Source organism: Littorina saxatilis, linkage group LG5, assembly GCF_037325665.1.
Source record: "Littorina saxatilis isolate snail1 linkage group LG5, US_GU_Lsax_2.0, whole genome shotgun sequence".
NCBI classification, from domain to species: Eukaryota; Metazoa; Mollusca; class Gastropoda; order Littorinimorpha; family Littorinidae; genus Littorina; species Littorina saxatilis.
This window is the reverse complement of record NC_090249.1, coordinates 23878352-23904706: the sequence shown is the minus strand read 5'-3', so window position 1 is coordinate 23904706 and position 26355 is coordinate 23878352. Positions and strand designations below refer to the sequence as shown.

General features: G+C 44.7%; 1 protein-coding gene across 2 annotated transcripts in view; it reads right to left on the bottom strand.

Annotated features, from left to right (window-relative positions):
• Window positions 1-1500: 1500 nt before the first annotated feature.
• Window positions 1501-26355, bottom strand: part of LOC138966624 (superoxide dismutase [Cu-Zn]-like) — a 50740-nt gene continuing 25885 nt past the window's right edge. For both annotated transcript variants that reach the window (XM_070338912.1, XM_070338913.1), the window contains exons 2-5: window positions 8497-8576; window positions 6193-6383; window positions 3494-3611; window positions 1501-2570 (exon numbers count right to left, since the gene is read on the bottom strand). In XM_070338912.1, coding sequence (XP_070195013.1) covers window positions 2424-2570; window positions 3494-3611; window positions 6193-6383; window positions 8497-8576 — 536 coding nt within the window. In that variant the 3' untranslated portion in view covers window positions 1501-2423. The remainder of the gene's footprint in view (window positions 2571-3493; window positions 3612-6192; window positions 6384-8496; window positions 8577-26355) is intronic.

The following is a 26355-nucleotide window of genomic DNA, read 5'->3' as shown; positions in this document are numbered from 1 at the left end:
GCAGGGTTTCTGTCGTTTCTGTCCAGCGAGGTCTCGGCCTTTGTGGTGTGTCTGATCACGCTTGACCGCGTCCTGGTCATCTGCTTCCCTTTCCGCAAACGTATCCACCTCACTCCGCACGTCACCGTGATCATCTGTAGCGGAGTTTGGATCGTTGGAGTCATTCTCGCCGGAGTGCCGCTTCTAGCGGGGCTGGAGTTTTACGGACAGAACGGCATCTGCGTCCCCTTGCCCATCACCAGGCAGGAGTTCTCAGGGCAGAGCTACGCCTTCGGTGTGTTTATCGTCCTCAACTTCGTCCTGTTCATCCTAATTGGAGTCGGGCAAGTGTTCATCTACACGGCAGTCCACCGTGCCAGCGTAGCCGCAGGATCTCAGAGACGAGACAGGGATTTGGCCATCGCGCGCAGGCTGTTCATGATCGTCCTCACAGACTTCTGCTGCTGGTTCCCTATCGGTATCATGGGCTTGCTGGCCGCTAATGGGGTTCCCATCCCAGGCAAGGTCAACGTTTGGGCCGCCATCTTCGTGCTGCCGCTCAACTCGGCGCTGAACCCGTTCCTGTACACGCTGAACGGAGTGCTGGAGAAGTGGAGAGCCAAGAGAGCAGAGGAGACACGGACGAGGATGCTGCGCAAGCTGAAGACCGAGATTCCCAAGTGGCAACCGGCCAGCGTGAGCGAACTGGTCAAGATCTGCATGCTGTCCAAAGTGCTAGAGAAGGATGTCCTGAGAAAGCTGCTCGCCCTGCACACGGACTCAAACGTCCTGGCTTTGGCTAACGAGGTGTCCCAGGAGATGGGGGCAGAACTTGACTACGGGGAGCTCATGGACAGCGTGTCTAAGGGCGTGACTCAGAGCACCAACCTTGACGGGGAGCTCATGGACAGCGTGTCTAAGGGCGTGACTCAGAGCACCAACGTTGACGTTCAGGACGACATTCAGACTGAATGAAGACTGATATTATTAATGCTTCAGTTATGTGAAAGAGTTATCCCAGGAGGAGTTGGGGGTTGGGGCTGAACATGACAATAGGAAGTTGACTGACATCTGACATATGTGAGTGTGTGACTTTGAGCTGTACTTGGGTGTTCACACGAAGGAGTAGGGTGGAGATTTTCGCGATCTCCAGGTTTGCACATAAACCTGGAAAAATCGGAAAAATCTCCACTCTTAGCCCACGACGCGTAACCTGGATTCGACCCGGAATCTTCTAGCTTGAAGGCCGACGTTCTTACCACTAGGCTTGTGTGCCCTCAGTAAGGGTCTTTGATGACGTAACTCGGATGTTACACTGAGGTGCCACCACGGCTGGTTTTTGTGTGTGTCTTTTCTTTGCTGTTAAGTTTGGCCTTGTTCTGTTCACTTCACACACACACACACACACACACACACACACACACACGCACGCTCGCACACACACACACACACACACACACACACACACACACACACACACACACACACACACACACACACACTCACACACACGCTAATTCCCATGTTTTGAATAAAACGCTTTAATATTATTTTGACAAAGGCATAGTTTAATCACGTTTCTAATTGTATCCAACGAAACAGACTGCTGTTCCTAATTCTTCTTAAATCATATCTGTATTGTCAGCACCCTCCACCAACAGATAAGAAAAATCAGCTACCATCTGGGTTTCGTCTTAAAAACACAGTTCAGAAAAAGAATGAGTACCAAACACAAGTGTGCGACTGGAGTCTTCTCCTGAGAACCGGAAGTACATAATATATCACTCGCCCAATTGATGTGACCTAAAGTTAAAAAAGAAAAAAGAAAAAAAAAGAAGATACAAAATATTAGTAATAAAGAATTGACTAAAATCAGGTATTTGAGCTCGAAAATAGTATTGTTTTCTTTTAATTGTACTTATTTATTCAGTAGTGATTCTTGTGCAAAAGAGTGATACCTTATTCTCAAATGCCATACGTTATCTTATAAATAAAGGCTTAACCCCTACATTTCATTTTATTTCTCTCATTAGCAATCCTTGAACGTACACAAAAGCTATCTTTTAAAACTGTCATTGTATTTACTTTTTCTCAGGGGTATGCTGTGCCTGTGTATGTGTATGTGTGTGTGTCTGTGTCTATATCTCTCTGGAACAGAGTTGTCATTGTTTCCCTTCAATTTACCAATAAAGTTACTGCCTTCGGTATTCTGTTTTGATACTCTATCTTCTTCATGTGTGATCATTTGATTATTGATTTATTTAAATAACCAAATAGATTTCTTCAGTAGTGTTTTTGTGAAACAGACCGATACCCGATATTCAAGTTTCAGTCTTTATCTCAGAATTTGGCACGTTAAGCCCTATTATGTTTGTTTTATCTGTCCTTAGTTTATTTCAGTGACTAGATGGTTAGCCATTTGCATCAATAGCCCGCTGTCGGTTTTACAGAATACTGAGGTTTTGAATTCCTTGCCAGTTAGTGGCAGGGGCATAGGCGATGACACAGCAGGCCACTCGGGTTCCTGAGTTACCGGTCTTGAGGCTTTCCTCGTTTCCACCCAGTCCAAGGTCATCCATGCTCTCATGAACCTGAGGGTGACAAGAAAGATCTATTTAAAAAAACTCTCTCTCTCTCACACACACACACACACACACACACTCACTCACACACACACACACACACACACTCACTCACACACGCGCGCACGCACAAACACACACACACACACACACACGCACACACGCACACACACACACACACACACACGTACCATAATAATGCGGCCCACGATGGAATAATATCGTCCCTTGTCTCTCTCTCTCTCTCTCACACACACACACACACACACACACACACACACACACACACACACACACACACACACACACACACACACACACACACACATGCTTACGATGGAAGTGCGACCCATGATGACATAATCTTACCCCTTTCCTCTCCCACCCCCTCTCCCTGTACACACACACTTACCATACGATGGGAGTGCGTCCCGTGATGGAATGGTCTTACCACTCTCCCTCCCCCCCCCCCCCCCCCACCCCCGCCCGCCCCCTGTAAACACACACTTACGATGAGAGTGCAACCCATGATGGAATAGTCTTATAACCCCACCCCCACCCTGTACACACACACTTACGATGAGAGTGCGGCCCATGATGGAATAATCTTACCCCTTTACTGTACACACACACTTACGACGCGAGTGCGGCCCATAATGAAATAGTCTTACCCCTTTCCTGTACACACACACTTACGATGAGAGTGCGGCCCATGATGGAATAATCTTACCCCTTTACTGTACATACACACTTACGACGAGAGTGCGGCCCATGATGGAATAATCTTACCCCTTTACTGTACACACACACTTACGATGAGAGTGCGGCCCATGATGGAATAGTCTTACCCCTTTCCTGTACACACACACTTACGATGAGAGTGCGGCCCATGATGGAATAATCTTACCCCTTTACTGTACACACACACTTACGATGAGAGTGCGGCCCATGATGGAATAGTCGCCGACCAAAGAGGCCATCTTGTCCTTGAACATCGTGTTCACTCTGCCCTGCCCGTCCTCACGTATGTTTCCGAAATCACCCACATGTCTGTAGACGCAAACAACAAATTACGGCAGAAATTCGAAACAGATACTCTCCTAACGCTCCAAAATCAAGAATGAATAAGTCCGCCTGGAAAGAGATATCAAAGCATGCACTGTAAACTGAAGTGTCAATTCCACTTTTGAACACACTGTTTGTAAGGCCAAATAAAAATATATGTTGGTTTAGGGTAACCTGACCGACCCTATTTTTTCCCGCCGACCCTAAAACTTTTTTTTCATTTCTCAAAAAAAATAAAAACCTTTTGGCACATTTTGCGAACCATACCGCGACTAAGGGAAGTAACCTCCTTTAAAATCGACTAAATAAAAAAATTAAAAAAATAAAAGCCGACCTACCGATCCTGTCTTTTTTGGTCACGTTACCCTATAAACCAACATCTATTTTTGTTTGGCCTAACTAGTTGTGAACACTGTGTGGAATTTGATAGAATTCTACATTGTAAATCCTGTTACATTTTCTTGTTCACCATGTGTGATACATTTCCTCCTAGAGTTGTATAAAATGTCGCACAGTGTTCACAACTGGTTACAAAACCGGCACGGTTGGCCTAGTGGTAAGGCGTCCGCCCCGTGATCGGGAGGTCGTGGGTTCGAACCCCTGCCGGGTCATACCTAAGACTTTAAAATTGGCAATCTAGTGGCTGCTCCGCCTGGCGTCTGGCATTATGGGGTTAGTGCTAGGACTGGTTGGTCCGGTGTCAGAATAATGTGACTGGGTGAGACATGAAGCCTGTGCTGCGACTTCTGTCTTATGTGTGGCGCACGTTAAATGTCAAAGCAGCACCGCCCTGATATGGCCCTTCGTGGTCGGCTGGGCGTTAAGCAAACAAACAAACAAACAAGTTACAAAAAGTGTGTTGAAAATGGAACACTTTAATTTACAGTGTGTGGTCAACTTGTCGGTCGAAAACTTAGACATCAACACTGAAAACCCAGGATCAGTCACCACATAGACGTATAAGGCTACTTCGGCTTGGAAAGAAGCAACCCCTAATGTTCAATGCGCAGGCCGTGCGTCGCTTATGTGTGACCAAATCGCGACAAAAGTTAGGCGCACAACGACACACTGATCTAAGTTTCCAATTCTAATTAATTGTCAATGCGCGGGCAGTGCGTCGTGAATGTGTGACTGGCGCATTAACCGGTCAAGCTGGTTCCCGCGAGGCATCCGCGTATAGAACCTTATTTGCATAAATTGGTGGGATTTTACTTATTTATTGTGAGCATTTTAAACATAGCATACCTGCACTCATTTTTTAATCTGTTACAATTTCAATTTTAAAGGAAGAACTTGAATTTTAAAAAACAAATTATTTAATTAATGTTTAAGCTTCCGCAATGAATAGGTCAAACCCGACTGGCAACGTGGTACTTGCTTCTCCTCGCTTTGAAAAGGGGCTCTTACTCTACCACAGCGTTTAAACATTCTTACTAATAGGGCTGCATCTGCCGCGAGGCGATGTTGGTCTTTATGCGGGAGTCACACATACGCGACGCACGGCCCGCGCATTGAAAATTAATTTAAAAAAATGCAATATAAGATCAGTGCGTCGTTGTGCGCCCAACTTTTGTCGCGGTTTGGTCACACATACGCGACGCACGGCCCGCGCATTGAACATTAATCAAAAATGGAAAATAAGATCAGTGCGTTGTTGTGCGCCCAACTTGTGTCGCTGTTTGGTACAGTGCAACCCCCGTGTAAAGACCCTTTGTTTGTTTGTTCGTTCATGGGCTGAAACTCCCACGGCTTTTACGTGTATGACCGTTTTTACCCAGCCATTTAGGCAGCCATACGCCGCTTTCGGAGGAACCATGCTGGGTATTTTCGTGTTTCTATAACCCACCGAACTCTGACATGGATTACAGGATCTTTTTCGTGCGCACTTGGTCTTGTGCTTGCGTGTACACACGGGGGTGTTCGGACACCGAGGAGAGTCTGCACACAAAGTTGACTCTGAGAAATAAATCTCTCGCCGAACGTGGGAACGAACTCACGCTGACAGCGGCCAACTGGATACAAATCCAGCGCGCTACCGACTGAGCTACATCCCCGCCCGTTAAGACCCTTTAATTTAAGACTTCGTCCCTTTTAAGACCTTTGTTTTTACGATTTTCTGTTCAAATCCTCTGTAGATTTACCTCCATTTTAAGACTCTGTCCTTTTTAAGACCCGTTTTTTCAGATTCATTTAGATCGTAAAAGGGGGGCTCCACTGTAAAAGCTAGCGGGTTGACAACGAACACACTGCGTGTGCTCCGCGTGTGTCTGGCGTTGGTCTAGCGCGCTCTGCGCGAGTCTGGCGTGTACATTCATGCGTCGAGCTCCGCGCACATTTTTAAGCATGCTCAAAAATCCCAACGCACACAGCGAATGACAACGAATGAATAGCGTTGGTCCAGCGCGCTCGACGAACGAGTAACGAATATTGACGCACACCCAGCGAACGACAACGCACTGGCCAAACTATCGATTTTTTCAGTGCGCTGGCCGTGTGTCGTGTATGTGTGACTCCCCCCTTAAGGTCTTCTCGGTGGTCACAATAAAGAGACGACAGTGTCACCCACCTGACAGGACTGGTCCTGGCGCCGTGGACAGATTTAAGCGGGTTGAAGTGGCCGCCTGCGGACGAGCACCCCGTGCTGATGTCACCGTACACGTGCACGTGCATTCCGTGATCAATGACGCGGTCATCCGACGGGAAGCCTTCCAGCTGCACGCGCACCTCTAGAAGGCCTAGCGGGTAGTTCAGGGAAGTCTGGAAACACAGAACAGCTTCTTCTTCAAACAACAAACTGAAGGAAATAAACAAATAAACAAACAAACACACGAACGAACGGACGTATGGGACGAACAAGCACACATACAAAACAAAACACGAAAGAACAACTGCGGCAGCAACTGCAGCGGGTACATCTGAAGAACTATAAAGCCTTAAATAAAAAAAAGAATCTGTAAATGCAAAATTATAACGAAGGCATTAACTTCTGAAGAAGGGTAAATTAAATGAAAATGTAGAAAAAAAGATAAAGATGGTCCTTAAATCTGTTTGGTCGTAGGGCGAGACGATAGGGATCCGAACTTCCCTTGGGGCAAGCTTTCCCCTCCCTCTCGCAAATTCCACCCTGAATAAAGCAAAGTACCCATTTCTGGCTGAGTAGACTGAAGGGCAGTTGAAAACAAAATCGGGTATCTGTATACACCCAGTTTTGGCATCGAACCCTGTCCGCCAGCGTGAGAGGCACGCGCTCTAAACACCATGCAACTTCCGCTCTCATGTAAGACCTGCAGTTGAATTTAGATGACGCAATTGGCCCGTTACTTAGTTCATTCGTTCATTTGTTATTCGGCAAGTTGGTCTTTTAGCTCGTTCGTTTTGGACAGTATAAACACAGTAAATGATACGACCCATGTAATAATTAGAATAATGTACATGTATACCCTGCCGGTTAAATACCTCAAGCGGTAACAATCAGAAACAAAGATGACGAAAGTCGCTTATTCATGTCAATGCTTGTTATTCTCTCAGGTGCCAGGAGACTGGTTCCGAATAACTCTCACTTACTCTAGTACACATGTCGTATGCATTGAGATTGCTTACTTCCCTTTGTTTATTAGATCTCAAGCGGTAACATACAATCGTGTCCACTGACCATGATCTTTGGCAGTAAATGTTTAATACCTGGCGTGGTCAGTGACAGTCTACTGGCAAAAGTCTCAGCAGGTGGAAAGTGTACTTGCAACTGTCGGCCACAAATGACGTCGCCCGATAGCTGTCAAAGCCCCTGATGCAAAGACCGTAATGACATCTTTACTGGCCAGTAAAACGGTCATAGCGTCGTTTGGCTCAAACTGCTATGCTATGCTATGCTATGCTATGCTATGCTATGCTATGCTAAATTTCTATTTCTGCCCCCAGGACTAGTGACTATTTGGGACATGGTTTGTTGATACGATAAAAGCTCAAACTGCGAATTTCACTGATGGCAGAAAGAGAATACAGAATACAGAATCTTTAATTGCCCAAGGTTGGGAATTTGTTCTGACATTGCGGTTAAGAAATATTCAATCCAGCCATGTACACCATGTACCAACACAAGCATCATCTATACAAACTCATCAACAACATCAATTTAAAAACAACACTGGACAGCATTTAAAAATACATTCACTAAAACTAACAGCATACACTCAAAGCTTCCTCACCTCAAGTCACACACACATCCACACACACACACATCCACACACACACACGCACGCACGCACACACACACACACACACACACACACACACACACACACACACACACACGAGGTAGAGCGTCCAAGTCCCATGCAGTAGCCTGGTTATACCTGACACGCTGAACGGATCGTTGACACAGGAAGGACTGTGCCTTTAAAGTGCTGTTCACATCTACCAACTTTACCCCAATTTTCAATCGAATCAGTTTACTCGGCGCCAAGTCACATCAAAATCGCTGCCCATGTGCCGGAACAGCGCGAAGGCTCATGCTAGGTTTAAGCGGCGATTCTCGGCAGACTTGAAGGCCAGTTCAGCAATCGGAGCTACCTCCTAATGCGGAGAGAGCAGTTTGTCCAGAGCTAACCAATCAGTAAGCGCTATTAGGAAAGTCTACTCAAAATCTGCGCCAAGTCACGGCCGAGTCGAGCAGCGCCAAACTGAGTTTTCCAGTCAGTCGCGGCTTAATCTGCCCAAAATCGAAAATTAATCGTTGGGGCGTTCACATGGCAGACATTTTGCCGATTTGGCCTCGACAACTCGGGAGCGATTTCAAACCGACAAAAGTAAGGAAAACGTTGGTTGAAAGTCTGCAATGTGAACGACATTTAACTGAGAACTTTGTACTCACCACAGCCTGCACGAGGTCCACAGTGCCGGTGATGTTGTACGGTGCGTTAGGGTCTGGCACCATGGAACACATGGCGTGCACTGAAACACACACGGCAAAAATAATAGGCATCAGCTTCAGTGTGTGTGTGTGTGTGTGTGTGTGTGTGTGTGTGTGTGTGTGTGTTTGTGTGTGAGTGTGTGTGTGCATGTGTAGTTGCGTGTGTGTGTCTGTGTGTGTGTGTGTGTGTGTATGTGTGTGTGTGTGTGTGTGTGCATGATGTGTGTGCATGTGTAGTGTAGTTGCATGTGTGTGTGTGTAAAAGTTGCCGACATGACCAGAAACGGTCAGGCAATTTTCGGAAGTGTGCTTGCTGTACCGTGAGCAAGTCCAAAAGCTCTACCCAAGTGACGTCAGAGTTTTGGGCGATTCGGTATTAGTGTAGCCATATGACCGACTGCCGACGCTACACACTATCTCTGAGATTGGTTGTTGTGTTAGTCGTATTGGCCACATACAGTTTACTCGCGTACACGTGTCGATAAACGTTGTCTTGTACGGAACATCATTTTATACAGTGGCGTCATCTTTGTGCACAATGTAAGATGCTTGGTGGCTTGTTGACAGACCAGCTTTTTTGTTGGTCCGAGGGGGGCATATCGTCTTCGGTTTAATCTTTTTCGACCAAGGCCGAAGGCGATATGCTCCCCGAGGACCAACAAAAAATGCTGGTCTGACAACAAGCCACCAAACATCGTTTTTGACATTTTTGTTGGATTCATGAGCAAAATACTACGCACAATAACAGACGGGATCCCTATTCTGAACGTAATTTTTAGAATGCAATTCCGGGCCTCCAAGCGCGTCACAGTAGTTCGAGATAACACGTCATACTTGTCTGTGACATCAAAGATAGCTTCTTCGTCGCTTTTCTTTTAGTCTAAAAATGTACAGAAATGCCATCATATTTGCAAGTTCCGTAAATTGTTGGCATGTTCCTTTTCTTACAGTGTTTTATGACTTTTCGTTGTGCATTTTGCGATTGCACAGATAAGTTGCACATTGACCATGAGTCGCCGCGGTAATTATCAACATTGATTGGGTCTTTGAGAGTGAATGCTTACAATCGTTGGCCTCGGAAACACGAATCCAAAGCCGCAATGGTTTCACACATCAAACAATCAGTCTGATTGGCTTTTACTTTGACAATCCACGTTTCGCCTGAAATCTCAAACTCATTCACTACCTCTATTTGTATTTGTTGAATTTTATGCGTGACTATAATTTATAACTGTGCAGATACTATTGCTGTTATTTTAACCACTATTGTAAGGGGCTGTGGCCTTAGACAATTAAAGATTTGTTCGTGTTCTACCTCTATTTGTCACATGGGGAATCAGTGTTATTTTTTCCCCAGCTGGTTATGAAGGAAAAATCGTGGAAATGATTACAACATTTTTTAATCGATGCTTATTTGCAGCTAAAAATTAGTTGCTTCAGCCCCAGGAAGCCCCTTCTATTACATAAAACTTACGTAAACATCTGAATCCAAGCATGATCCTGAAAAGGCCTACTCCCAAACCAAACAGCTTTCTGTAAATCAGGCAAACAAGTGATGGTTCTACTGCGGACGGCCCGGGAGAAAAGGGAATGTTCTGCGCTGTGTTGAGTGTCGAATAGGCATGTGCTTTACACTGTGGTACGTATTTTCTCGGTTTTGCTCGGTATTTTGCTCGACTGTTGGGACGACAGTTTTCGAATAGTCCGGCAGAAAAGTTGCACACACAACTGCGTCTGTTTACTTTTCATGTGTGAGTGTGTGTGTGTGTGTGTGTGTGTGTCCGTATGTCTACCTCTCTATGTGTGTGCGTGCGCGTGCGTACGTGTGCGTCAGTACGTGTATGTGTAGAGCAAGCGACAGTGCGCCGTGGCCACAGGAGCTTGTATCAAATCGCCGGTCGATCATTATTTACAGTCCACTACTACGACATACATTATTTACAGTCCACTACTACGACATACTAGTAGTATGTCGTAGTAGTGGACTGTAAATAATGATCGACCGTAGTATGTCGTAGTAGTGGACTGTAAATATAATGATCGACCGGCGATTTGATACAAGCTCCTGTGGCCGTGGCTGTCACAAAAGGAACGTCTTCTCTTTGTTTCTCTTTCAACTTCATTCGTATCATTGCTTCGTTTTACTCAAGTTCATCCTCTTTGCCCTTTGAGCTCCTTTGGTGTTTTGTAGCGGTGTTGATGGTGGTCGTGGCAATGCTTGTTTCTGCTTTGATATCGTTGTTTGTTTCTGTGCGTTTTTCTGTGTGTTTTGTTTCGTTTTGTTGTTTTGCTCAGTTTTCAGTCGTTCAGACTTAGTCCTCAACCCTCAATTGATCAGGTCAAGACATGACAAGACAAGACAAGACAAGACAAGACAAATTCTTTATTAACGAGGGTAACGGCATAAGCAAACTGGTGCTTTTTTTCTTTTTTTTTTAACATCCAGCCCTCGCCCATGAGAGGGACTAATCTAATGAGAATACGTTTTTAAAATGTTAAAATAACAATCAAAGAAGTAGTAAAAACAAACAAACAAACAAACAACTAATCAACTATACAATCAAACAAACAAATATATACATACAGACAAACATGAAATATTATTGTCAAGGGCATAATGAAAACAGTTTCAAGCAAGTAAAAACACGTAAAACGCGTACGTCGAGGGAAGAAAATAATCCGTTAACTGGGGAATCAAAGGAACAACTACGTTGCAATTAATAACAATGTATTATCTTTACATAAGACATGTGTGTGTGTGTGTTTGTGTGTGTGTGTGTTTCTGTGTCTGTGTAAGAGAGAGAGAGAGAGAGAGAGAGAGAGAGAGAGAGAGAGAGAGAGAGAGAGAGAGAATGTGTATGTGCGTGTGCGTGAGTTTGTGTGCAGGGCCTATGTTTGTGAGTGAATGAGTGTGGGTGTGTGTGTGTGTGTGTGTGTGTGTGTGTGTGTGTGTGTGTGTGTGACTTGGGGGGTGTGAATGCGTGTGAGAGAGAGAGAGAGAGAGAGAGAGAGAGAGAGAGAGAGAGAGAGAGAGAGAGCGCGGAATTTGTCCTTCGCTGGGGGTATGCAGTGCCTTGGCATTGCACTTCTACTTAATTGAATGTGAGCGTTAAAGAAAATGTGCCTGCCATGCCTGTTCAATAAGCGGTACAAGTGTGGGTGTGTGTGTGTGTGTATGTGTGTGTGTGTGTGTGTGTGTGTGTGTGTGTGTGTGTGTGTGTGTGTGTGTGTGTGTGTGTGTGTGTGTGTGTGTGTGTGTACAGAAGTAGGATACGATAAGCACGACAATAACAAAATAAAGTAGAAGAAAGAAAAGAAAGGGAGGGTGAAAACCACTTCCTAACTCTAAGGGACAACTCTAATAACATTTATATACACGTAAATTCAAAACAAAAATAACAACAAGTCGCGTAAGGCGAAAATACAATATTTAGTCAAGTAGCTGTCGAACTCACAGAATGAAACTGAACGCAATGCCATTTTTCAGCAAGACAGTATACTCGTAGCATCGTCAGTCCACCGCTCATGGCAAAGGCAGTGAAATTGACAAGAAGAGCGGGGTAGTAGTTGCGCTAAGAAGGATAGCACGCTTTTCTGTACCTCTCTTTGTTTTAACTTTCTGAGCGTGTTTTTAATCCAAACATATCATATCTATATGTTTTTGGAATCAGGAACCGACAAGGAATAAGATGAAGGTGTTTTTAAATTGATTTCGAAAATTTAATTTTCATATTAATTTTTATATATTTAATTTTCAGAGCTTGTTTTTAATCCAAATATAACATATTTATATGTTTTTGGAATCAGCAAATGGTGGAGCATAAGATGAATGTAAATTTGGATCGTTTTATGATTTTTTAATATTTTTTTTACAATTTTCAGTTTTTTAATGACCAAAGTCATTAAGTAATTTTTAAGCCACCAATCTGAAATGCAATACCGAAGTCCGGGCTTTGTCGAAGATTACTTGAACAAAATTTCAAGCAATTTGGTTGAAAAATGAGGGCGTGACAGTGCCGCCTCAACTTTTACAAAAAGCCGGATATGACGTCATCAAAGATATTTATCAAAAAAAATTTAAAAAAACGTCTGGGGATTTCATACCCAGGAACTCTCATGTAAATTTTCATAAAGATCGGTCCAGTAGTTTGGTCTTAATCGCTCTACACACACACACACACACACACACACACAGACACACACACACACACACACACGCACATACACCACGACCCTCGTTTCGATTCCCCCTCGATGTTAAAATATTTAGTCAAAACTTGACTAAATATAAAAAGGCATAAAACCAGAATTCACAGGACTGGGTGGCCGAGTGGTAACGCACTTGCGCTCGGAAGCGAGTTCGACCCTGGGTCAGGGCGTTAGCATTTTTCTCCCCCCTTTCCTAACCTAGGTGGTGGGTTCAAGTGCTAGTCTTTCGGATGAGACGAAAAACCGAGGTCCCTTCGTGTACACTACATTGGGGTGTGCACGTTAAAGATCCCACGATTGACAAAAGGGTCTTTCCTGGCAAAATTGTATAGGCATAGATACAAATGTCCACCAAAATACCCGTGTGACTTGGAATAATAGGCCGTGAAAAGTAGGATATGCGCCGAAATGGCTGCGATCTGCTGGTCGATGTGAATGCGTGATGTATTGTGTAAAAAAATTACATCTCACACGGCATAAATAAATCCCCGCGCCTTGAATATAAGCGCGATATAAATTGCATAAAAAAATAAAAAAATAAAAATAAATAAATCCCTGCGCTTAGAACTGTACCCACGGAATACGCGCGATATAAGCCTCATATTGATTGATTGATTGATTGTACACAATTACAGGCTTTACACGAATTCTTACGTCATGTACGGAAGTGGGAATTTATGAACATGCATTTGTGAACACAATTTGAATGCGTTATCAAAACTGAGTTTTTATATGATGAAACACTGATGCTGTGGACAAATATGAATCAATATGAAAATAGATCTGAAACGAAGTCTTCCATCACAGTGACTTTTCGTAATATGATATTAAATATAATGAAAGGTGTTTTTTGAAAAATATTGAGATTCGTTGGACTCGAACCGATTCCGGAAGAGAATTCCACACAACGCTGCCAGAATAAGCCAAACTTGACTTAAAGAGATCTATCCGTGGAATGGGGACATTGAATTTTCGGTTTGGTTTGGCTTTACATTTTGTAATGAAAGCACGTGGTGCACGACCAGAAAGGATTTTGTGAAGGAACAGACAGATGCCTTCGGCACTGCGATTGGACTTCGTCATGTTGACGCCACGGATGACTGAGTCATCCAGCAGCAATGAGGTAGTGATGTTGTTCAGTTGAATGGCCCTGAGATTATCTCCTGGACTTGAAGCCGAGAGGGAGGGAGAGAGAGAGAGAGAGAGAGAGAGAGAGAGAGAGAGAGAGAGAGAGAGAGAGAGAGAGAGAGAGAGAGAGAGAGAGAGAGAGAGAGAGAGAGAGAGAGAGGGCGAGGGCGAATTTTTATTGCATCAAACACAAGGGAGAGAAAATAGTTTGCATGTGAACAAAGTGGACTTGACCGTCCGGAAGCAAGGCAACTTCAAATCAACACATAGAACAAGAAGTAAAAACAGAAAAAAATACAGTAAGCTGGAGACAAGGATTTTGGGTTGTACGATCACACCGGTCTATTTCACAATTGATTTTCTCTTTGTCTAAACGCGTAGAACACATAATTTGACAATGCAATCAGTCGTAATTTGTTGTCGGTCTGTAAAATGCACAACGATGAGTTGGAGAACTGGTCAAGGTCAAAACAAGCACCAATGTACTTTTGACGAATTGCATTATAAGCTGGGCATTTAAACAGGAAGTGGTTTTCATTTTCTTCCGTTAATTTACAAAATGTACAATTTCTGGATTCAGCGCACTCAGGATTATAGCGCAGTTTATTTACCTTCAATTGTGTAATGCCCAGTCTGAACTTTGTGTACATTTTGCGTATGTACTGGTTTTCAATGACACCCAGATACTTTTCTTTTTCAAGTTCTCCTTTAAACATCCTGTATACATCAAATCTCACACTTGTATCAAGTTTACGGTGCCAGTTTTGCTCAAAGCAGTCTTGAAGACGTTGCTGTACATTCCCTACCTACAGACCCGTTCAACCACACATCTCCAAATCCATTCATGCAAAGGAGGCATTTAACTTGTGAGACCCAATTCTGCTTTCCCCTTTCAACTGCGTTTTTTAACATGATGTATGACATCTTTGCATATCTCGAATCCGGCATACAGTTAAGTCTCAACCAGTACTTTACGCATCGGATATTTGCTAGGATTGACAAAGTGCATCTTCCAAGTTCCCCATACACCATCTGGTTTGGACTGTTTGACGAGATCCCGAGTAGTCTTTTACAGGCATACATGTGGACCTTTTCAATCTGTGAACAGTCAAAACATCCCCATAGTTCTGAGCCATAGAGCAAGATGGGAGCAATTTGCACATCAAATAATTTAAGAGAGAGAGAGAGAGAGAGAGAGAGAGAGAGAGAGAGAAAGAGAGAGAGAGAGAGAGCGAGAGCGAGAGACCGAGAGCGAGAGCGAGAGAGAGAGAGGGAGAGAGAGGGAGAGAGACAGAGACAGAGAGAGCTAGGGGTGGGGGGGGGGGAGGGCAGAAAGGCGGAACGTGTGGCGAATGCACACACATCACATACGTCCTCAAGCGGATTGCATCCGTTCACGAATAAACGCAAAATGTGCTGTTGTTGGTGGTGGTGATTTTGTTTGTTTGTTTGTTTCTTTCTTGGGTGGGGGGGGGGGGAGTGTTGTTCCTGAGACAGAAAGATACATCCAAACACAATACGGCTCATCATATTTGTTTGAGTTTTCATTGCAACAACTCCACAACAGCAGGTTCAAGAAAACTCCGCCCCTCTGGTGTGGCTGTTTACATGATTGCTTGCAGAAGTAGGACGGTGCGTTTATGTACAACACCTTTTCAAAGTCACCAAAATGACCAAGTACTTGCTGTACACCAACAGCAACTTACGCAGCCAATTACAGATTGTGACAAGAAAAGTAAACCACACATGAAAAACATAACTGAGAGCAAGTTACATCAGCCCTCATTCAGTCTGAATGTCGTCCTGATCGTTCACGTTGGTGCTCTGAGTCAACTCCCTGCTGTCATGCTCAGCCCCATTATCCTGGGACACCCTTTCATTCGCCGAACCCAGGATAGTTGAGTCCGCGTGCAGGGCGAGCAGCTTGGTCAGAGCGTCCTTGTCCAGCACTTTGGACAGCACGCAGATCTTGACCAGCTCACTCACGCTGACTGGCTGCCACTTGGGGATCTCGGTCTTCAGCTTGCGCAGCATCCTCGTCCGTGTCTCCTCCGCTCTCTTGGCTCTCCACTTCTCCAGCACTCCGTTCAGCGTGTACAGGAACGGGTTCAGCGCCGAGTTGAGCGGTAGCACAAAGATAGCGGCCCACACGTTCACCACGCCTGGGATGGGAACCCCACTAGCGGCCAGCAAGCCCATGAAACCGATAGGGAACCAGCAGCAGAAGTCTGTGAGGACGATCATGAACAGCCTGCGCGCGATGGCCATGTCCCTGTCTCGTCTCTGAGATCCTGCGGCTACGCTGGCACGATGGACTGCCGTGTAAATACACACTTGCCCGACTCCGATTAGGATGAACAGGACAAGGTTGAGGAGGATGAACACACCGAAGGCGTAGCTCTGCCCTGAGAACTGCTGCCTGGTGATGGGCAAGGGGACGCAGATGCCGTTCTGTCCGTAAAACTCAAGCCCCGCTAGAAGCGGCACTCCGGCAAGAATGACTCCAACGATCCAAACCCCGCTACAGATGATCACGGTGACGTGCGGAGTGAGGTGGATACGTTTGCGGAAAGGAAAGCAGATGGCCAGGACGCGGTCAAGCGTGATCAGACACACCACAAAGGCCGAGACCTCGCTGGACAGAAACGACAGAAACCCTGCCGCAGTACACACTGCACTGCTCTTCCACTCCGTCTCTTTTGCCACGTAGTCTCCGCGAAGCTGAGCGTCCGCGATACCAATCATCAGCATGTAGACACCCATCAGGAGGTCAGAGGCACACAAGTTCTTCACTATAACCCCAGATGCTGATGCGGGGTTCTTGGTACCAACGAACTGCCTGTAGACAAGGACGCCCACGTTGCCTACGATAGCCTGGCTGGACAGGGCCCACAGAAACACTCTGAAGAAATCCTCACCCAGCAGGTCATCGCAAGAGGACAATTCGTCAACAGGGGCGTGGCAGCGCGAAAGAGTGGGGTGAAAATACCCACAGCACAGTTTCGATTCGTCAGTGTACAATTCTTCGAGAGCCCTCAACCCAGAGAAACACCCCTCGCCGTATTTCTGCAATTGGTTTTGCCTGAGGTCAAGATATTTTAATCCAACCAGAGGGCTTAACGCTCTGTCATTAATAGTCTCCAGTCCAACGTTCGTCATGAGTAGAGTTTTCAGATTACTCAGCTGGCCTCGGTTCAGTATAGTAGTAAACGTACTGCCAAGGGTATTCACGAAAGGATTACTCGAAAGATCTAAGTATTCAAGTCCGGGTAGATTCTGAAGAATCAGAGAAGCAATGTCTGCCAATCTATTGAAGCTTAGATCGAGAATCTGAATCTGGGGCATGTTGACAAGAGTCACATTGTCAAGTCCACATGAAGACAAGTTTAGAAAAGAAAGATACTCCATGACGTGCATATTGTCAAGAATGACGTCAGAAGCGTAGCTGAGGTCAAGGTACCGCACGTGAAGATTCTCAAGCGGATCAATCGTCTTAGAACACATGTATGCGTGACCTTCACAACGACAGTCACGTGGGCAGGTCAGTTGACAGAACATCTCGTCGTCCTTGTTGGGGCAGTGGTAGGCACCGTCACACACGTAGTTCGGGTGGACACAGCTGCCCACACCATAACACCTGTAGTACCCTGGACACGTCATGTTGTTGACAGGTATGCCTTCGTCTTCTCCCTGCGGACAGTCGAGTTCACCGTTGTTGAGAAGAAAGGTCGGAATGCAGTGCCCGCCTTTACACAGGTAGAACCCTTCATCACAGTCACCTTGCACCGGATCTAACCTGGACATCCCCTTTCCGTCCATATTCACCGTGCCGGGCAGGTAGGAAACAAAGGGCATTTCATGCGAAGGTGGATAAACTGGGCATGTATCAAAGAACCATGTGTATTTATTCGGGACACATCCCACTCCAAGACACATCACCTCGTTACCACAAGACACACACGACTCTTCGTCACTCTCGTCAAAACAGTCCAGCGTTGCGTCACATCTGCTCGAGGAGGGAATCGCCTGGAAGTTCCTGCAGATGAAGGAAGAGTTCAGCAAAGGAATGAACTGCGGCCGGCGACACCTGATCTCGTCACTGCGATCCACACAGTCGTCCTTTCCGTCACACAACAGCGAGTAGTGCACGGGGCGACCAAAACGACACTGGAACAAAGGCAGGTTGGGGAAGGACCTTTCATGATTATCGTCATCGTCATCCTCTTCTTCCTCTTCCCACCACTGACAGCGATGGAAAGTCTGTACTATCGATCCATCTGGGCAAACTTTGGTCGGGAAGAGTCGAAGTACTTCTGATGCATTGGGAAAGGTGACTCCAGACAGCGAGATCCTGCCCGTAGGACGAGTGGGGTTGGGTTTCATGCAGATGAACCCCCGAGGAGGACTTATAGGCTGCACACACCGCAGAGGTTCCAGCACCGGATCTAAAGTCACGTTGAGAATGGCACATTCCATCATGGCCCCGATTCTCTGCAGTTTCTGCTTTCCATAGGCTATGGGACTCCCCTGTCCACCCCACTGCCACAGAAAGCGGTACAAGTGTCGCAGGCTGCGTGTCAGTGGCTTCACCTTTCTGATCCCCACGACAGCGTTCAAAAAGCCGCTCTTACGTACCAGTTCCGTGGCAATCTCCGTCCCTCCAGGTTCTTGTAGGGAGACCAGAGTAGCGCCGTAAACTGAGTTGCACTGGACTTCAGCTTCTAGCGGCATTGTTGGATTAGTATGGCCAGGATAGTGATAATGCGTGCGCCAAAAAAAGGCCTTGAGACAGTTGTTGTGGTAAGGAAACCAGTCCCCGCACCCTTCCTCGCGGTAAGCGCACCTGGCTTCGTCCTCGCCGTGCTGACAGTGACGAATACCGTCGCACGTGATCGCCGTGGGGAGATTGGTGGATCCGTCACAGTAGTAAGTGTCGGCACTCTCCACTGGCCCCTGAACTTCTTCGTGTGCGTATGGTGGTATGTCAGCTGCGGGGTGAGCGCTGTATCTGAGTCTGAAACGAGATTGCCGCCACACTTTATGGTCGTCATCAAATGGGTTTTCAAAAATGACTAACAGCTTGCTTTCGTTCCTCAACAAGGGAGCTAAGCCTTCGACGTCGACCATGGAGAACTGTTTCAACAAGGAACGATTATGAAGGGCGTAGATCCTGAGCGAGTCGCTCTTCTCCATCTGAACGTGTTCAAACTCCACGACCACTCCACTGCCCTCAGGAACGTTTATCAACCATGTTTTCGTCGACACACAGTAATCAAAAGTTCCCGAAACATTGCCTTTCAAAGTCGCTGGTAAACTTCCGTTTACGTGTGCAGTGACACGCTCATCTTCTTCACTCGATCCGGATGACAATGAACAGGCATCGTTTGTTGTAAGCTCGTTGGGCAGGTTGGTTGTGACGACACTGTCTGTTATTGGAAGACGACCACTATTTGGTGCGTTCTGTGACGATGGTTTTAGGTTCACTGAGGAAGAAGACGCGATGCCACGTTCGTTCTTTACTGTCAGTGGTGAAGACATCATCGTTACTGGTGTTGACTTTTGCCTGATCCGATGAGAAATAAACGAAATATCACTTTCTTTGCCCCATGCTGGTGTTGTCCAATTCATCGGAACTTGTTGGCGAGGAGAAGTTGGAGGTGAGTCGCCACTCAGTGGCTTAAGAAGTGACAAAATCGTCCTTGCTGGCGTTGGACTGTCGACGCTGGACGGAGTTGGAAGTGAAACGCCGCTTGGTGGTTCCAGTGTCGGGGGTAAAAAGCTTACTTTCTCGTGAAAAACTGGAGTTGTTGGTGTGTGGGAAGGGTCTAGATCCGCGCCGGAGGGAAGAGGCTGAGCTGTCAGCCCTGTTACTGTTACGAACGCTAGTGGTGTAGATGAGCTCAGAAGAGCTCGAAAAGCACGCCCATTGATTTGTGTATCGCTATCTGCTCGATGATTGGTCAGAGTGTCGCTCTGTAATCGCTGATTGGTCAGTTTGTCGCTATCTGCTCCCTGAGGGGTCGGCCTGTCGAGATGCTTTTGCTGTTCAGCGCTTGAAAGATGATGTTGATTGGGGCCTGCAGACTTATCTGTACCGTGATTGGTCAAAGTGCTGGCGTCGTCTTTGCTTTTTAAGCTTCCTTGTAAAGACGGTTGTGGAGACACTTGGGCACCTTTCTGTGTTTCTGGGATGGCGAGAACAACGAAGAGAGACACACTGATGACCAGCCAACGGAGCAAGACAGAACCAAAGAACATGGTGCTGGGCGTCCACAAAGGATGCTTGCTTCGGTGAAAATCCAAACCCATTGCGAGAATTGGTCCTCTGAAAGGAGCACGGAAAAGTTGTTATGCATCCAGATTTAGAGTTATGATTACACTCACACCCCCCCCCCACACCCACTCTCTCTCTCTCTCTCTCTCTCTCTCACACGCACATACACACACACACACACACACACACACACACACACACACACACACACACACACACACACACACACATAACAGCATCTCACTTTTCCATTCGTTGCACACAAACATAATGATAAGTCTTACTTTTTTTAAGTTATTCTGTGCAAATCTGATTTCTGCTTTAAAAAATGGTTGAGATCATTTCCCAATGAAAAAAACTATGCACAGAGTCAAAAGGTTAGTTTCTTATCTGCACAACGATTCTCTCTCTCTCTCTCTCTCTCTCTCTCTCTCTCTCTCTCTCTCTCTCTCTCTCTCTCTCTCCACCCTCTCTCTCTCTCTCTCTCTCTCTCTCTCTCTCTCTCTCTCTCTCTCTCTCTATTAACAACACTTATCTTAACTTCCGTTTAAAACAGACACAAAAAGAACAAAAGTTACGCACCCTGGATGTGATCCGAACCAAGAGGAAATGCCATTAATCGCCGCAGAAGGTCGAAGACTTATTGACCACCGCAGAAAATAATGACGTTTCTCTTATACTACCGACACAAACAGGCGGGGGTGGGGTGGGGTGGGGTAAGGGCGGAGGGGTGAGAAAAAGAAAGGGAGGGAGGTTGCATGGAAGAGAATGGGGAACCGGAGGATTTAGAGAACCGATCCCTGAGAGGAGTCATAAGGCCAAAAATTTTTTTTGTCTGTTTCTGGTAACATGGCAACAAAAAAATAGGGTAGGTAGGTAGGGATTTTTTTTTAATTTTTTTTTTACCCCAAATGTAGACCAATAAAACTAACTTTAAAAATCGCGCAAAGAGACTGGATTCACTATACATAGAGACAAGACACTCAACACATTTACAAATCTGTGACAAAGACTGAAAGAGTATGACTTGTTTTTCTTTGTTTACCTGGTCTGATATTTCCATGATGAAACAGAAAAGAAGACTTGAGACATCTTACATCTTGAGCTTGGACAAATGGGAATTTTAGTAGAAGGCTGGGGCCTCAGTAGCACAGTTGGGAGTGCATTGAACTTGTGATCCTTGGTTCGTGGGTTCAAATTTGGGAAAGGGACCAAGTCCTAATTACTGGTATGCTCAAGAGTTAGTAACGAGCCATTGATACCACCAACGTGAAAATTTGTTTGAGTTTGGAAAAAAAAAGTTTAGGGTCGGCGCCGAAATTTAGGGTCGGTCAGGTGACCAGAAACAGACAATTTTTTTTTTGGCCTAAAGTGAATCAATAGTACCTTAACAAATTAAACGAAACGCAGGCGATTTGCCGTAGTTGACGTGCATAATAAATGAGAAGCCATTAGTAGTACTTAACACAGATCTACACAATCGTCGCATTCACTCACGCATCACTCCCTTCAGAGATTCGGTGGTCACTTCTCTTGTGAGTGCCAAACACAAACACACGCACGCACACACACACTCACACACACACACACACACACACACACACACACACACACACACACATAACAGCATCTCACTTTTCCATTCGTTGCACACAAACATAATGATAAGTCTTACTTTTTTTTAAGTTATTCTGTGCAAATCTGATTTCTGCTTTAAAAAATGGTTGAGATCATTTCCCAATGAAAACTATGCACAGAGTCAAAAGGTTAGTTTCTTTTCTGCACAACGATTCTCTCTCTCTCTCTCTCTCTCTCTCTCTCTCTCTCTCTCTCTCTCTCTCTCTCTCTCTATTAACAACACTTATCTTAACTTCCGTTTAAAACAGACACAAAAAGAACAAAAGTTACGCACCCTGGATGTGATCCGAACCAAGAGGAAATGCCATTAATCGCCGCAGAAGGTCGAAGACTTATTGACCACCGCAGAAAATAATGACGTTTCTCTTATACTACCGACACAAACAGGCGGGGGTGGGGTGGGGTGGGGTAAGGGCGGAGGGGTGAGAAAAAGAAAGGGAGGGAGGTTGCATGGAAGAGAATGGGGAACCGGAGGATTAAGAGAACCGATCTCTGAGAGGAGTCATAAAGAGAATCAATAGTACCTTAACAAATTTAACGAAACGCAGGCGATTTGCCGTAGTTGACGTGCATAATAACTGAGAAGCCATTAGTAGTACTTAACACAGATCTACACAATCGTCGCATTCACTCACGCATCACTCCCTCGAGAGATTTGGTGGTCACTTCTCTTGAGTGCCAAACACAAACGTTGGCCTTCATTGGTCTTCATCTGTTCAATATTTCACACGAATGTGCCGAAATCAGTTATTGTCCGTACAGCTCGAACGTTGGCTGTTAATCAATTCATTACGGACATTCAGGAGGCATTAGCTGGGTGGCGTCTGTTTGCAAATCAAGTCAGTTTACGTATAATCCACGGGCTACTGTTTAACACACACAACAACCAGAAATTAAAACTTTTTGCTTAAATTCATTTTCTCATATGTATTCCTGGGAATCGTCGTTTTTTAAAATTGACCTGCCGTTTTAATTAGTGAAAGAAACACGAAAGAAACAAATTAAATAAAAGCTTTCAGTTTATATACGTTTTAAATACAATATAATGCAATATTGCTATTTCATATGTTACGTGGATTTCCATTGGTCAATTGGGCAAAACTGAGCTCAGTGCAAAAGTGATATCGACGACATTTCCGTCGATATCAGTTTTGATATCGACGACCTCTTTATTGCTTCCCCACTTCAAAAACAAAAACAACTAAATTTAAAAACAAACAAATATATATGAACATGTAATTATCCCAGAATTTAGTTGAGCAAGTGACTATAGACTTTTTGAAAGAAAAGACATTTTGAAATTCTGAAAAGTACAAGAAAAGAGTGAACAAAAAGAAATAATAATCAAAGGGAGGGATATGGAACAGCCAAAACTGAGACAAATACTTTTGTTATTTCTTTACAGTAAATGCAAAATGTCCAGAGAATTAGCAATATATCTAACATTGACTGACTGTGTGATGATATCTTCTGCTATTGGTCCGTTTCGACAGTGATATCCGGTCTCGAATTTGATATCACTGTCTCAACACACAATAGCAGAAGATATCATCACACAGTCCGTCAATATTATGAGTTATTTCTAATATGCTGACTGTTAGCAAATGATAACAGGCATGTCGAGAAAAAAGATATCAAGCATGAGCCTTTTAGGCGAATGCTGATATCGTTTGTGAGACATGACTGTTGTCATTTGCTAACAGTCCGCATATTAGAAATAACGGTTTTATTACCGTTTAATTCGACCAAAACAAATTTTGAAGCGACCCCGCGAATTAGACAGAACAGCCGCAATGGGAACTTGAGCGCTCCTACCTGATTATGCCTGTCAGTCAAAGAATTCTCGTGACCTGGGTCAGCCAATCAGAGTAATACTCCTGACGTGATGAATATTCACAGATCAAATGCGTTTGACAGACAACAATCTCACAAGATAAACCATGTTCAACATGCGTTTCGGTTGCTTCGCTTTTTCTTGTTGAATAGAGAGCGACAGATTTAGAACCGACTCAAGACGGATGGGAAATGACGTAAAGATACACTTGATTTTCCGAACTTAGGTAATTTAGATTTCAAGTGAGCGGGTCGGCATTTCACACTCAGAGGATGGGCGGTACCTTGCTGTTCCGTAAAGCACCCACCGACAAAACTCGCTTATCAGTATTTTTTTTTTTTTTAGATAAAGTGAGTATTATCTGACAGCATTTGAAGTGTCATTCTGTAGAATAAATCACGCTGATATTGTTGATTTACATTTTTACTTTGTTTTGTCAATTTTTAGCTTGATATAGAAAAAGGGTCCCTGCCTGAACGTTATAACATTTAACAGGTCACCTAGAATCCTTCCTGATTGGTGAAAAACCCATATGGGGCACTGAATTGGTAATAATGGGTAATGTAAACCACAGAAGACACATTGAATAAACTAAATCTCAAAATAGAACTATGACTGCTGCGCATTTTCCTTTACATGTGTTCAAAATATGGGTTTTTTTTAATTTGTTTTACCAATTTTTAGGTTTTTTTCATATAACTATTTAAACAGTCCAAGCCATTGAGGGCGTTCTCCACTCTCTTAGTGGCGCTCTCATTCTTCGTCCATATGTAGGGGAAGGGCTCCTAATATGGACCGGCTCCTAATATGGACCACCTCCTGTTCTGACAAACTAACGGCGCTAGAGCGCTCAAAACAGTTTCATTGGCTGCATTCACCCTCTCTGGATAACTTCCACATGTCAAAACAGTTGCAAAAACACAAACCTCAAAACCGTTAGGATTTTTTCTCTTTTTCCCACTTTTGGCAGGGTTCACTCTAAATATTCCGCCTCAAACAGACTCGTTTCTCTCCACAGCCAAAGCTTCTATCACACAAAAATTGCAACATATGACAGCTAAGACCGTATTTGTTACATTTTAGCAGTGTTGACCCTGAGTTTCCACTGCAAACAAAAAATAATAGCAAAATCTCAAAGTATGTGTGAGTCCCCTAATATGGACCACCTTCAACAAATCGAAGAAAATAAAAGCTAAATGCTATTTTTATTCATACATTCAGAAGCTTGCTGGAAATAACCTATAACTAGCCTTCGAGATTTAAAAAAGTATCACCAATAGTTATCTTTTCGTGGAAATGGATAATTTAAGTTATTTTCACTCTGTTTTTAATAAGCTTCTTTAGTTTCCTGGTGTGCTTCCAATAATGCTCTCATCAACCCGAAACAGATAAATCTAAAGCATATTTTGATTAGTCTGACTTGCACACTAAGTTGTATCATGTCATTTTGAAGCATAGGGGGCTTTTTACACACACACACACACACACACACACACACACACACACACACGCAATCCGACACGGACATACACACACACACACACACACACACACACACACACACACACACACACACTTACACACACACACACTTGCACGCACGCACAAACACACACACACACACACGTACACGTAACACACACACAAACATACTTGCGCACGCACGCATGAAGGAACGAGTGCGCGCAAGAACACACAGACACACACACACACACCACCACACGTGCACACACACACACACACACACACACACACACACACACACACATATACATATATATATATATATATATATATATATAAGCATACAAGGAAGAATTTTAATTACGTATGTATATATGATATACCATTCATATATCAAGTTATTTCCCAAAGGACAATTTATTCTAATACACACACACACACACACACGCACACACGCACACACACACACACACACACAAACACACACACACACACGCACACACACACACACACACACACACACACTCACCAATATGTACTACAAAACCCACAGATCCGCCGACAAAAAGATATCGTGCATTACGATTCCCAAGGGGTTACTCCACCGTAATTTTCTATTCACTTTACGATATCAGAATAACAACAGTTATTGCACAGCGTCAACGTGTGGGACCATGAATATTTTATGACATATAGATTTCTGTTACCTTGTTCTCCCATGTGACGGAATGTCAGAGACACACACAGACGTACAGATGAAGACCTACAAGCGCGGGCACACACACACACACACACACACACACACACACACACACACACACACACACACATACCACAAAATCAAACCACGCGCAAACCACGCGCGAATACACATACAAAACACACACACACACACACACACACACACACACACACACACACACACGCAAACACACACTTACACACACACACACTTGCACGCACACACACACACACACACACACACATTCCCGTTATAAACACAGCAATATACCCTCACACACACACACACACACACACACACACACACACACAACACACACACACACACACACAAACACACGTACACACACACACGCACACACACACACACACATGCAAACACACACGCACATATACACACACACACATGCAAACACACACACACACACACACACACACACACACATTCCCGTTATAAACACAGCAATATACCCTCACACACATATACCCATCCCTCTTCTTCACCATAAGTTTGTGGCGTATCTTTACCAGT